Below are 13,091 nucleotides of genomic sequence, written 5' to 3'. Positions count from 1 at the left end.
CACACAATGCAGATGGTCTGGGTAGCCATTTGATTACCGGTTCAGGAGTCTTATGGCTTGGGGGTGAAAGCTGTTTAGAAGCCTCTTGCACCAAGACTTGGCGCTCCAGTACCATTTGCCATGTGGTAGAAGAGAGAGCAGTCTATGACTGGGGTGGCTGGGGTCTTTTTACAATTTTTAGGGACTTCTTCTGACACCACCTGGTGTAGAGGTCCTGGATGGCTGGCAGCTTAGCCCCAGTGATGTACTAGGCTGTTCACACTACACTCTGTAGTGCCATGCGATTGGAGGCAGAGCAGTTGCCGTACCAGGCAGTGATGCAACCATGCTCTCGATGTTGCAGCTGTAGAACCTTTTGAGGATCTGAGGACCCATACCAAATATTTTCAGTCTCTTGGGGGGGAAAGGTTTTCACGACTATCTTGGTGTGTTTGGACCATTCAAGTTGGTTGGTGATGTGGACACCAAGGAACTTGAAGCTCTCAACCTGCTCCACTACAGCCCCCTCGATGAGAATGAGGGCGTCCTCGGTCCTCCTTTTCCTGTAGTCCAAAATCATCTCCTTTGTCTTGATTATATTGAGGGATAAGTTGTTATTCTGGTACCACCCGGCCAGGTGTCTCCCCATAGGCTGTCTTGTTGTTGTCGGTGATCAGGCCTACCACTGTTGTGTCGTCTGCAAACTTAATTATGGTGTTGGAGTCGTGTCTGGCCATGCAGTCATGGGTGAACAGGGAGTACAGGAGGGGACTGAGCACACACCCCTGAGGTGCTCCAGTATTGAGGATCAGTGTGTCAGATGTGTTGCTACCTACCCTTACCACCTCTGGGCGGCCCGTCAGGAAGTCCAGGACCCAGTTGCAGAGGGAGGTGTTTAGTCCCAGGATCCTTAGCTTAGTGATGAGCTTTGAGGGCACTATGGTGTTGAACGCTGAGCTGTAGTCAATGAATAGTATTCTCACGTAGGTGTTTATTTTGTCCAGGTGGGAAAGGGCAATGTGGAGTACAATATAGATTGCATCATCTGTGGATCTTTTTGAGCGTTATGCAAATCGGAGTGGGTCTAGGGTTTCTGGGATAATGGTGTTAATGTGAGCCATTACCAGCCTAGCACTCACGGCTACGGACTTGAGTGCTACGGGTCTGTGGTCATTTAGGCAGGTTGCCTTCGTGTTCTTGGGCACAGAGACTATGGTGGTCTGCTTGAAACATGTTGGTATTACAGACTCAATCAGGGACATGTTGAAAATGTCAGTGAAGACACCTGCCAGTTGGTCAACACATGCCTTGCCAGCGGCCTTACTCACATCGGCTACCTCAGTGTTGCCTCAGTGTTGCTTGCCTCGAAGCGAGCATAGAAGTGATTTAGCTCGTCTGGTAGGTTCGTGTCACTGGACAGCTCGCGGCTGTGCTTCCATTTGTAGTCTGTAATAGTTTGCAGGCCCTGCCACACCCGATGAGCATCGGAGCCAGTGTAGTACGATTCAATTTTAGTCCTTTATTGGCGCTTTACCTGTCTGATGGTTCGTCGTAGCAGGATTTCTTATAAGCTTCCAGGTTATAGTTCCGCACCTACCCTTTAGCTCACTGGGAATGTTGTCTGTAATCCATGGCTTCTGGTTGGGCTATGTATGCACTTTCACTGTGGAGACGACTTCCTCGATGCACTTTTTGATAAAGCCAGTGACTGATGTGGTGTACTCCTCAATGCCATTGGAAGAATCCCGGAACATGTTCCAGTCTGTGATAGCAAAACAGTCCTGTAGTTTAGCATCTGCTTTATCTGGCTGCTTTTTTAATAGACCGAGTCACTGGTGCTTCCTGCTTTAGTTTTTGCTTGTCGGCAGGGATCAGGAGGATAGAATTATGGTCAAATTTGCCAAAGGAGGGCGAGGGAGAGCTTTGTACGCATCTCTGTGTGTGGAGTAAAGGTGATCTAGAATTTTTTCCCCCTCTGGTTGACATATAACATGCTGATAGAAATGAGGTAAAATGGATTAATGTTTCCCTGCATTTAAGTCCCCGGCCACTAGAAGCTTCTGGGTGAGCAGTTTCCTGTTTTCTTATTACCTTATACAGCTGACTGAGTGCAGTCTTAGTGCCAGCATCCGTCTGTGGTGGTAAATAAACAGCCACACAAAATATAGATGAACACTATCATGAGATACTCCACTTCAGGTGAGCAGAATATAGAGACTTCCTTAGATTTCGTGCACCAGCTGTTGTTTACTAATATACACAGACCACCCTCGTCTTCGGAGTGTGCTGTTCTATCTAGCCAGTGCAGCGTATATCCCACCTACCGAAGGTGGCTCCCCTTCCTGTTCGGGTGGCGCTTGGCGGTCGTCGTCACCGGCCTACTAGCTGCCACTGATCCCTTTTCCCCCTTTTCTGTTTTTTGGTTGCACCTGTGTTTAGTTTAGGTTAATTGGTTGGGCTTTATTTACCAGCCGGCCCGCCTGCTGGTTGTGCAGGATTATTTTCAGTGTACCTGTGTACACGGCTGTATGCCACGGTGGTCCATGTGTTTGGATTTTGCTGGACTGTTTAAGTCCCCCGTGTTTGGGGCATTTGTTAGGGATGGCGTCTGTTCACTGTTGTGGTGCATTAAAAAGTAGCGCTACCCTGAACTCTCTGCTTCCTGCGCCTGACTTCTTTCCCACTACACCCCGGGCGTTACAACCAGCTGAATGTTATCCATGTTGTCATTCAGCCACGATTTGGTGAAACATAAGATATTACAGTTTTTGATGTCCTGTTGGTAGGATATTTGTGATCGTACGTCTAATGTGATCGTGATCGTACGTCTAATCATCGTCTAATTTATTGTTCAATGATTGTACGTTGGCAAGTAATACTGATGGTGAGGGCAGATTTCCCACTCGCCGTTGGCGGATCCTTACAAGGCACCTCTCCCTATGTCCTCTATACCTGCGTCTCTTTCTCTTTCCAATGACCGGGATTTTGAAGTACATCCTGTGCGTCCTGCTTGTTGAAGAAATGCAATCTGCAATTTGACATTTCTACTTGTTGTTCAAAAGTGTTGAGAACAATCTGTGATTTTCTACTTCCCAGTGCTGCTCTTATTAGATAAGTCAAAGTACCAAGACAATTTGAAAGGCGTCTTAGCTGTATACTGTAACGAGTTACAACCTCAGGGTCTGGAGTATTGTATGAGGTACAGTATTTCTTCAGCTAATTTAGCTGTTCAGGAGTTTTGGCACCCGTCTAGGGAGTTACCAGAGATAACCCTCCTACAGATTGCATCACAGCTCAGCTCTATGAATCAATGAACAGGAAGGAGAAAGACCAGCCTCACAGGAAGAGATATAGTGGCAGAGAGTTAGTTAGGTGTCAGTACAGTATATCCTATGTGTAATATATATTCCATGTAGATTACCTATACACATACAGGAGCGTTTGTAGAGGACCTCAGTGTGTTGTTGACTTTGATAAATGCATGAATTTGGACAACATGGCAACCATCTTCCGCACAACAACGTTAGGTATTTTATTGACCACTTTCACAGTTTTAGGGCCAAAGCGGTTGGGAGGGAAATATTGCAATCCCTCAGCATGGCATTAAGATGGTAGTTGATGTATTTCTGAAAGCCCACCATGTATCTCTCTGTGCAGGACTTTTTTAGCAAATCAGACCCTTTCCTGGAGATCTTCAGGATGAACGATGACGACACGCTACAGCTTGTGCACAGAACAGAGGTAAAACCAGCAGTCGTTTTGTTCAAACAGATCCATCCAATTGCTTTAGCTTATTTCCATTTCTCTTTCCTGTTTCACTCACAGACTGTTATGAACAACCTTAACCCGGTGTGGAAAACCTTCAAGACTTCCCTGAATTCCCTCTGCAGTGGAGACCATGACCGGCCTCTAAAGGTATAGACGTGTGTGTCTGATTGATTGTATGTATGTATGTATGTGCTTGGCTCTATGTCTTCTCGCCAGCCCAGGGGACCTGATTGTGCACTTTTGCCACAGTAGTGGACTGACTGGCAGGTGAGCAATACTGATTTCAGCACCATGGCCTCAATCCTATGAGGGGTTTGTCTACTAGAGTCAGGAGGGAGTGCTAGACTAAGGAGGAAGGGGATTCTCTATAGCAGGGGTATTCAACTCTTATCCCTGGTTTTCTGTTCTACTTGATAATTAATACCACCCACCTGGTGTCCCAGGTCTAAATCAGTCCCTGATTGGTCTCTCTCTCCTTCCCTCTATTTTTCATTTCCTCCTCTCCAGTCAATCAGTCCCTGATTAGAGGGGAACAATGTAAAAATGAACTGGCATCGAGGTTCAGAGTTGAGTTTGAGGGCTCTCTAGACGAGTCATTTGTGGCTTGGCCTGATCATACAGGACCAAGACGGGGGACGTCTATTAGACCAGGGGAGTGGAAAGAGAGAGACTCTCAAACGCCCCGCCCCCACCACCTTTATAACTCCTCCTCTTTCCTCCCTCTCGTGTTCTCTTTCAGCCCCCCTCCTTCTGTCTCACATGGTCGGCATCTTCCCCTTTTTGCCTTTATTGCCTCGTGTGTGTGCTTGTTTGTGTGTGTGTGTATTATTGCCTTTTCCCCCCTTTCTAACTCCCTGGCATTACTAAATCATTAAACTACAGTTAGTCTAATGAGCGCCTGAAGGGCCTGCTCTAAACAAATAAGACTTTCTCATTAAACATTTAGGCACCAACAATGAGCTGCAGCAGTGTCTCATTGTGTTTAGGGGCACTGAGTCTCTCTCTCTCTCTCTCTTTCTCTCTCTCCTTCCCTCTATTCTTCATTCCCTCCTCTCCAGTCAAGGAGATAGAGAGGGTGGTGCGGAGGTGGGAGGAGGTTAAGCTGTCGATGCCCCCACCCCCAACTCCCTCCCACCTACTTCTTGTCCCAATCCCTCCATGTTACCAATCACACCTCTCCTCTCCATCCCAAGATTTCAATCAGCCCCAGTTGCCACGGTGGTGCTCTTTAGGGGTATGAGTGATGAGGTCACTGTAGGGTTGGATGTGTGTTGGTGGGGCCAACAGCAATTAACCCCAGGGCAGGAAATGACATGGAGCTAAAGAGATCATTCACATTTAAACGTTGAAGGCTAAGAAACTGTCTGACCATATTGCTACCAATATTAACTGCACCCATGGTATCAGCAAACCTTTTTGAAATAAATATTCAAATTATACAGAGCCACTGCTTAACAACTAGTGGTTTCAGGGAAAGAGCTTCCTGTTTGTCTGTTGGGATTGGTCATCCAGTGGGACATGGTGAGTCCTATACTGTCTTGCCCACTAGCACCATAATAGTAGCACATAATAGTAACATCATAATAGTAACATCATAATAGTAACATCATAATAGTAACATCATAATAGTAACATCATAATTGTAGATCATAATGGTAGCATCATAATGGTAGACCATAATGGTAGCATCATAATAGTAACATCATAATAGTAACATCATAATCGTAACATCATAATAGTAACATCATAATAGTAACATCATAATAGTAGCATCATAATAGTAGATCATAATGGTAGCATCATAATGGTAGACCATAATGGTAGCATCATAATAGTAACATCATAATAGTAGCATCATAATAGTAGCATCATAATAGTAACATCATAATAGTAACATCATAATAGTAACATCATAATAGTAACATCATAATAGTAACATCATAATAGTAGCACCATGATAGTAGACCATAATGGTAGCATCATAATGGTAGCATCATAATAGTAGACCATAATGGTAGCATCATAATAGTAGACCATAATGGTAGCATCATAATAGTAGACCATAATGTAGCATCATAATAGTAGCATCATAATGGTAGACCATAATGGTAGCATCATAATAGTAGACCATAATGGTAGCATCATAATAGTAGACCATAATGTAGAATCATAGGGGTAGCTCATTTAGAACGTCAGGGAACGCTATATTTGAAGCACGGCTAGTAATGGTGACTATTGGACCCAACGGTGTTATTGCTGGAAAGTACAGACACATCAGCGAGCAGCAAAGAGCATTGTTCCCAACAACCATCAATGGACAGATAATATTCATCCATACCCTCCTTACACAAAACGAAGACCTTTGCCAGCCAGGGCTATCTAAAAGTAATGCTAAATTATACAAATCTGTGAAATAGAACGGTCAGCTAAACTAACACATTGTGACAGTATGTAAATGCTTAGAAAGGAGGGTGGTAGGCCTATCTCTTCCTTTGGGTCTCAGTCATCATCTTATTGAAATGTGATAAGTTCTTTGAAGTTCTTTAGTAATTTCAACTGCACACTTGAGTTGAGAATATCTAGAATCCATACAGTAGATGATGTCAGTGTTCTGATATCGAAGCAGAGATTCCATATGACCCAGCTCTTCTAGTTCTGTCTAGTTAATGAGGGAAGCTAATGGTTTTGGATGAAAGTCCCGCCCTCCCCTTCAACCTCTCTGCCCCCTGAATATCACTTCTTGTTAATTGGACAGCTACCCAATTGGTTGAGCCTTTCACCAGAGGAAAAGAGAGTCATGTAGAAAAGACACCAATTTAGCCCTCCTTGCCAAGCCCAATGAGGAGTCTCACCGTCTACCTGGTGGGGTATCTGGATGGAGCTGAGAGACAGGGCCTTTAAAGGGGAATGACCCTCTTGTCCTTGCAGTATTCATGGTTACTTAAGGAGGGAAAGTGGGGTTGCTGTGGAGAGAGATGCGGATGGCTGACAAGCATGTGTCAAAGTCCTTCTGATCCCTTTAATCCAGTGTCAGATTTCCATTCCATAATATCCACTTAAGCATGACCGAGTGTGTGTGGGGTGTGGATGGATATGTGTTAGGGGTGTGGATGGATATGTGTTAGGGGCGTGGATGGATATGTGTTAGGGGTGTGGATGGATATGTGTTAGGGGTGTGGATGGATATGTGTTAGGGGTGTGGGTGGATGTGTGTTAGGGGTGTGGGTGGATGTGTGTTAGGGGTGTGGATGGATATGTGTTAGGGGTGTGGGTGGATGTGTGTTAGGGGTGTGGATGGATATGTGTTAGGGGTGTGGATGGATATGTGTTAGGGGTGTGGGTGGATATGTGTTAGGGGTGTGGATGGATATGTGTTAGGGGTGTGGGTGGGTGGATGTTTATTAGGGGTGTGGATGGATATGTGTTAGGGGTGTGGATGGATATGTGTTAGGGGTGTGGATGGATATGTGTTAGGGGTGTGGGTGGGTGGATGTGTGTTATGGGGTGTGGGTGGATTTGGGTGGATGTGTGGGTGGATATGTGTTAGGGGTGTGGGTGGATGTGTGGGTGGATGTGTGGGTGGATGTGTGTTAGGGGTGTGGGTGGATGTGTGGGTGGATATGTGTTAGGGGTGTGGGTGGATGTGTGGGTGGATGTGTGTTAGGGGTGTGGGTGGATGTGTGTTAGGGGTGTGGGTGGATGTGTGTTAGGGGTGTGGGTGGGTGTGTGGGTGGATGTGTGGGTGGATGTGTGTGTGGGTTTCAGAAGCAGTGATAGTGAATGATTCCCTGTGGAGTTAATATGCCTCTAGTTTTAATGGATAATAAAATGTCTTCCCCTCCAATGGGACTTTTCACAAGATGCTGTTAATGTTAGCGCAGGTTAACCTCCTTATCACAAACTGTATAATACAAGAGCATTAATTGAACACACATTTATTAAACAGACGTTACAATGCCACGGTTCTGACACTTGACACAACCATGGATGTAGGAGGCTGTCCTGGAATTGTCACTGCAGTGAATGTGTATCATAGATGAATGTTCAGCATAGCTAATGGCCAAATGAGGGTCAGAGGTCAGTGTATTCATCCATGATCCATGTGAAACCTAGACACACACACACACACACACACACACACACACACACACACACACACACACACACACACGAACAGTGGCGTCATGCAGCCATTATTTTAGAGGTATGTGAGGATGAAGACTGTGTGTGTGTGTGGGACTGGCCAGCCCCCCTCTGGAATTCTGAGGATTTAGTATTTTTCGAACAACTGAAACAGCTTGTTCCTGCAATCTAGAGCCATAATCATTATGTCTAATACTATGTACAAAAAAAAGAAGTGAAACAGAAGCTATCTAAGCTTACCTCTTTATCTGTTCACATGTCAGTTTAATGAATGATGCACGTTGATTCTATGACAAATGTTATGCCTTAGGAGTTTAGTACAACTGCCACACTGTTACTGTACATACAGTGCATTCGGAAAGTATTCAGACCCCATTCCTTTTTCCACATTTTGTTACGTTACAGCCTTATTTTTAAAAAATATTTAAATAAATACAGATACTCATCAACCTACACACAATACCCCATATTGACAAAGCGAAAACAGTTTTTTAGAAATGTTGCAAGTTTATTAAAAGTAAAAAACAGAAATACCTTATTTACATAAGTATTAGGACCCTTTGCTATGAGACTCGAAATTGAGCTCAGGTGCATCCTGTTTCCATGAATTATCCTTGAGATGTTTCTACAACTTCATTGGAGTCCACCTGTGGTAAATTAAATTGATTGGACATGATTTGGAAAGGCACACACTTGTGTCCCACAGTTGACAGTGTATGTCAGAGCAAGAAACAAGCCATGAGGTCAAAGGAATTGTCCATAGAGCGCCGAGACAGGATTGTGTCGAGGCACAGATCTGGGGAAGTTTACCAAAAAATTTCTGTAGCATTGAAGGTCCCCAAGAACACAGTGTCCTCCATCATTCTTAACCACCAAGACTCTTCCAAGAGCTGGACGCCCGGCCAAACTGAGCAATCGGGGGAGAAATGCCTTGGTCAGGGAGGTGACCAAGAACCCGATGGTGACTCTGACAGAGCTCCTGAGTTCCTCTGTAGAGATGGGAGAACCTTCCAGAAGGACAACCATCTCTGCAGCACTCCACCAATCAGGCCTTTATGGTAGAGTGGCCAGACGGAAGCCACTCCTGAGTAAAAGGCATATAAAAGCCCGATTGGAGTTTGCCAAAAGGCAGCTAAAGACTTTCAGACCATGAGAAACAAGATTCTCTGGTCTGATGAAACCAAGATTGAACTCTTTAGCCTGAATGCCAAATGTCACGTCTGGCGATGAAGCATGGTGGGGGCGGCATCATGCGGTGGGGATGTTTTTCAACAACAGGGACTGGGAGACAAGCAGGATCGAGGAAAAGATGAATGGAGCACAGAGAGATCCTTGATGAAAACCTGTTCAAGAGCTCTCAGGACCTGAGACTGGGGTGAAGTTTCACCTTCCAACAGGACAACGACCCGGACAATGATTTACATACATTCCTCCTGCGAGTCCTGCCCATCACTGGCAGCAAAAATCAAATCAAACGCTGTGCATGTAACTCAACACTCTCTCTCCTCCTCAACTGACGATACTGTCTGCATGCACAAGAGTATCTAGTGACCTGCTTAGCATATCTTTGCTCGGTGGTGCACCTTGGAAGAAACCACTTACTAAGGAGAAAAGGGAGGGGGGTTGAGAGGGTACTTTTTGCCTGGTCCAGTTAGTGTTCCCCCTCTGCAAAATACCGCTGACAGATCTTTTTATAAGAAATTATGATAAAACGTGTGCTTAAAAATTAAGTGTAGTAATTCATTTAAAAATGTATAATGTTAAACAAAATAAACATATACACACACAAATTCAATGTTCTCTCTCTCTGTCTTATGTCAAAAGCCTTTCACATCCTCAATTCTATATTTCATGAGACTATTAAAACTCCAGCAAAGTCGCCTTACTGATTTATTAATGGAGAAGCATCACAGGGGAGTCTGCTCTAGTTCTGAAACTGGTCACAGTGAGTTGTAACGAGTGTGAACACCAGGGGAAGAGCTTTCAACCATACCACAGAATCTACATGACACCACAGAGTTGGTCACATTCAGTCTGGAGATCTTGTTCAACTGCAGCATTCACAGATGGGTTTAGGTGATATGTACATATTGACACCGTAGTATTTGATCATTAACTGAAGTCACTTTTTCTAACCTACTCTTTCTCTCTTCTCATCTCCTCTCTTTCTCTCTCTCTCTCTCTCTCTCTCTCTCTCTCTCTCTCCCTTCCCCCTCGCTCTCTCTCTCTCCCTTTCTTCTCTCTCTCTCTCTCTCTCTCGCTCTCTCTCTCTCTCTCTCTCTCTCTCTCTCTCTCTCTCTCTCTCTCTCTCTTTCAGTGCACAGTGTGGGACTGGGACTCCAATGGGAAGCACGACTATATTGGTGAATATCAGGCCACATTCAAAGAGATGAGAGGGGCAATGGATGGGAGACAGGTAGGCTGTACAGGTGTTGTGCGAGTTTATAAGTGGGGTTTAGATAGCGTTGGTTGTTTTTCTTTTAGGTAGCGAAGGCATCAATCAAGTTTGTAAAATGATCATTTCTAGATGCCTGTCACGGATTCCCCCAGTACTGCTGCTCCTTCCTGCACCAGTTCCGGAGTTCTACATCACCGGCCTTCTAGGCTTCACTGCACTGTCTAATTACGCACTCCTGGTTACCATTTTCCCTGATTAGTAATTGTATACTGTATATGTGCCCTTTGTTCCCCATTGTCCTGGTCGATTATTGTTACCATGTCTGTTGGTCCTGTGAGTACCTGTGTTTTGGCGTTCGTGCTGCGTGTTTTATGCAATTGTTATTACGGATCCCGTGCAGTGTAATTACTGGTCTCATCCCGTGCAGTGTAATTACAGGTCTCATCCCGTGCAGTGTAATTACTGGTCTCATCCCGTGCAGTGTAATTCCTGGTCTCATTCCGTGCAGTGTAATTACTGGTCTCATCCCGTGCAGTGTAATTACTGGTTTCATCCCGTGCAGTGTAATTACTGGTTTCATCCCGTGCAGTGTAATTACTGGTCTCATCCCGTGCATTGTAATTACTGGTCTCATCCCGTGCAGTGTAATTACTGGTCTCATCCCGTGCAGTGTAATTACTGGTCTCATCCAGTGCAGTGTAATTACTGGTCTCATCCCGTACAGTGTAATTACTGGTCTCATCCCATGCAGTATAATTACTGGTCTCATCCCGTGCATTGTTATTCTGGGTCTCGTCCTTTGTATTTATTATAGGTTTAACCTCGTTCTTTTGTTTGGGTTACATCCCTGTGTGTTTGTATACGTGTTTGTTTTGGGCTTCGTCCTGCCTTTCATGGCATGTTGTGTCATTTGGGTGGAGTATTAAAACCCCTATTACGTATTCCTGCGCTTGTCTCCAATCATTTATACAATGTGAAACATGGTCATTATTATATACCTAAGACTTCTCAGACTGTAGGAATCACACTCTGATATGGTTCTGTACTCACTGCAATGTATGTCTCTCCAGATGATATGTCAGAGCAGAGAAAAAGTGGGTTAGAGAGGCAGAGCTCATGTGGGTTGCCGACAGGAGATTTGTTTTCATCCAACTCCTCTGAAGGTTTATCTAGCTTCCTCTCTCTGGGGGATGTGACCAGAGGGTAGTGTCCTTTCTCTGGGGGATGTGACCAGAGGGTAGCGTCCTCTCTCTGGGGGATGTGACCAGAGGGTAGCGTCCTCTCTCTGGGGGATGTGACCAGAGGGTAGAGTCCTCTCTCTGGGGGATGTGACCAGAGGGTAGCGTCCTCTCTCTGGGGGATGTGACCAGAGGGTAGCGTCCTCTCTCTGGGGGATGTGACCAGAGGATAGCGTTCTCTCTCTGGGGGATGTGACCAGAGGGTAGCGTTCTCTCTCTGGGGGATGTGACCAGAGGGTAGCGTCCTCTCTCTGGGGGATGTGACCAGAGGGTAGCGTCCTCTCTCTGGGGGATGTGACCAGAGGGTAGCGTCCTCTCTCTGGGGGATGTGACCAGAGGGTAGCGTCCTCTCTCTGGGGGATGTGACCAGAGGGTAGCGTTCTCTCTCTGGGGGATGTGACCAGAGGGTAGCGTCCTCTCTCTGGGGGATGTGACCAGAGGGTTGCGTTCTCTCTCTGGGGGATGTGACCAGAGGGTAGCGTCCTCTCTCTGGGGGATGTGACCAGAGGGTAGCGTCCTCTCTCTGGGGGATGTGACCAGAGGGTAGCGTCCTCTCTCTGGGGGATGTGACCAGAGGGTAGCGTCCTCTCTCTGGGGGATGTGACCAGAGGGTAGCGTCCTCTCTGCAGTGGCATGGGGCCATTTGGGGCTCAGGACATTTTTCTCCCCCGGAGGAGATACTTACTTCTCTCATTGGGTGCTGAGGATATTTCAGCGCTCCACAGGGAAGAGTAGGACAGAAGCCTTCAGGAAAAACCAAACAAATTGCAATGGATATCTCTCAGCTAGGAGCCTCCCCATCATCCGGTAGCCACCGTCTCCTCTGTCTCTCTCTCTGTACCAGTATAATTCAGAAATCAGCACTCTCTCCTTCACTGTATGGAGGACAAGGGTGTGAGAGAGTGAAAGTTCTGTCCTGCCTGGTGTGTTTGGGAAAGAATCCTTGCTGTTTCCTTCCAGCTCAGAATGCTTGGTAATGGATCCATTGAGCCATGGTTAGTGCTATTCGGCATCCTTGTGACATCCCTACCCTAACCTTAACCCCTACCCTCACCCTAACCTTAACCATAACCCTTACCTTATTTCTTATGGCTGCAGGGTCAGTATTGAGTAACTTGGATGAAAGTTGCCCAGAGGTGCCCAGAGTAAACGGCCTGCTCCTCAGTCCCAGTTGCTAATATATGCATATTATTATTAGTATTGGATAGAAAACACTCTGAAGTTTCTAAAACTGTTTGAATGATGTCTGTGAGTATAACAGAACTCATATGGCAGGCAAAAACCTGAGATGAAATCCAAACTCTACACACAAAGGAATTCTCCAGTTGGAGAACTCTCCACAACACCCTAAAGATTGATTCTATACTTAGTTTGACAAGTTTCTTCGACCTGTAATATAACTTTTTGATGTTTTTGTCCGACATTTGGATGGATCTGCACGAGCGTTTTGTATACCTAAGCCCTAACAAAAGTTGCTACTTGGACATAAATAATGGCCATTATTGAACAATTCAAGCATTTATTGTGGAACTAGGATTCCTGGGAGTGCATTCTGATGAAGATCA

The 13,091-nt window shown here is 45.5% G+C and overlaps 1 protein-coding gene across 2 annotated transcripts in view; it reads left to right on the top strand.

The window, feature by feature from the left end:
* The window catches only part of LOC110534068 (copine-4), an 81,999-nt gene that overhangs the window by 49,962 nt on the left and 18,946 nt on the right, over nt 1-13,091 (top strand). For both annotated transcript variants that reach the window (XM_036966594.1, XM_036966592.1), the window contains exons 6-8: nt 3,637-3,720; nt 3,805-3,894; nt 10,208-10,306. In XM_036966594.1, coding sequence (XP_036822489.1) covers nt 3,637-3,720; nt 3,805-3,894; nt 10,208-10,306 — 273 coding nt within the window. The remainder of the gene's footprint in view (nt 1-3,636; nt 3,721-3,804; nt 3,895-10,207; nt 10,307-13,091) is intronic.

The sequence above is a fragment of the Oncorhynchus mykiss genome, chromosome 3, assembly GCF_013265735.2.
Source record: "Oncorhynchus mykiss isolate Arlee chromosome 3, USDA_OmykA_1.1, whole genome shotgun sequence".
NCBI lineage: Eukaryota > Metazoa > Chordata > Actinopteri > Salmoniformes > Salmonidae > Oncorhynchus > Oncorhynchus mykiss.
Note: the sequence above shows the minus strand (reverse complement) of the source record. Positions and strands in the feature narration are given on the sequence as shown.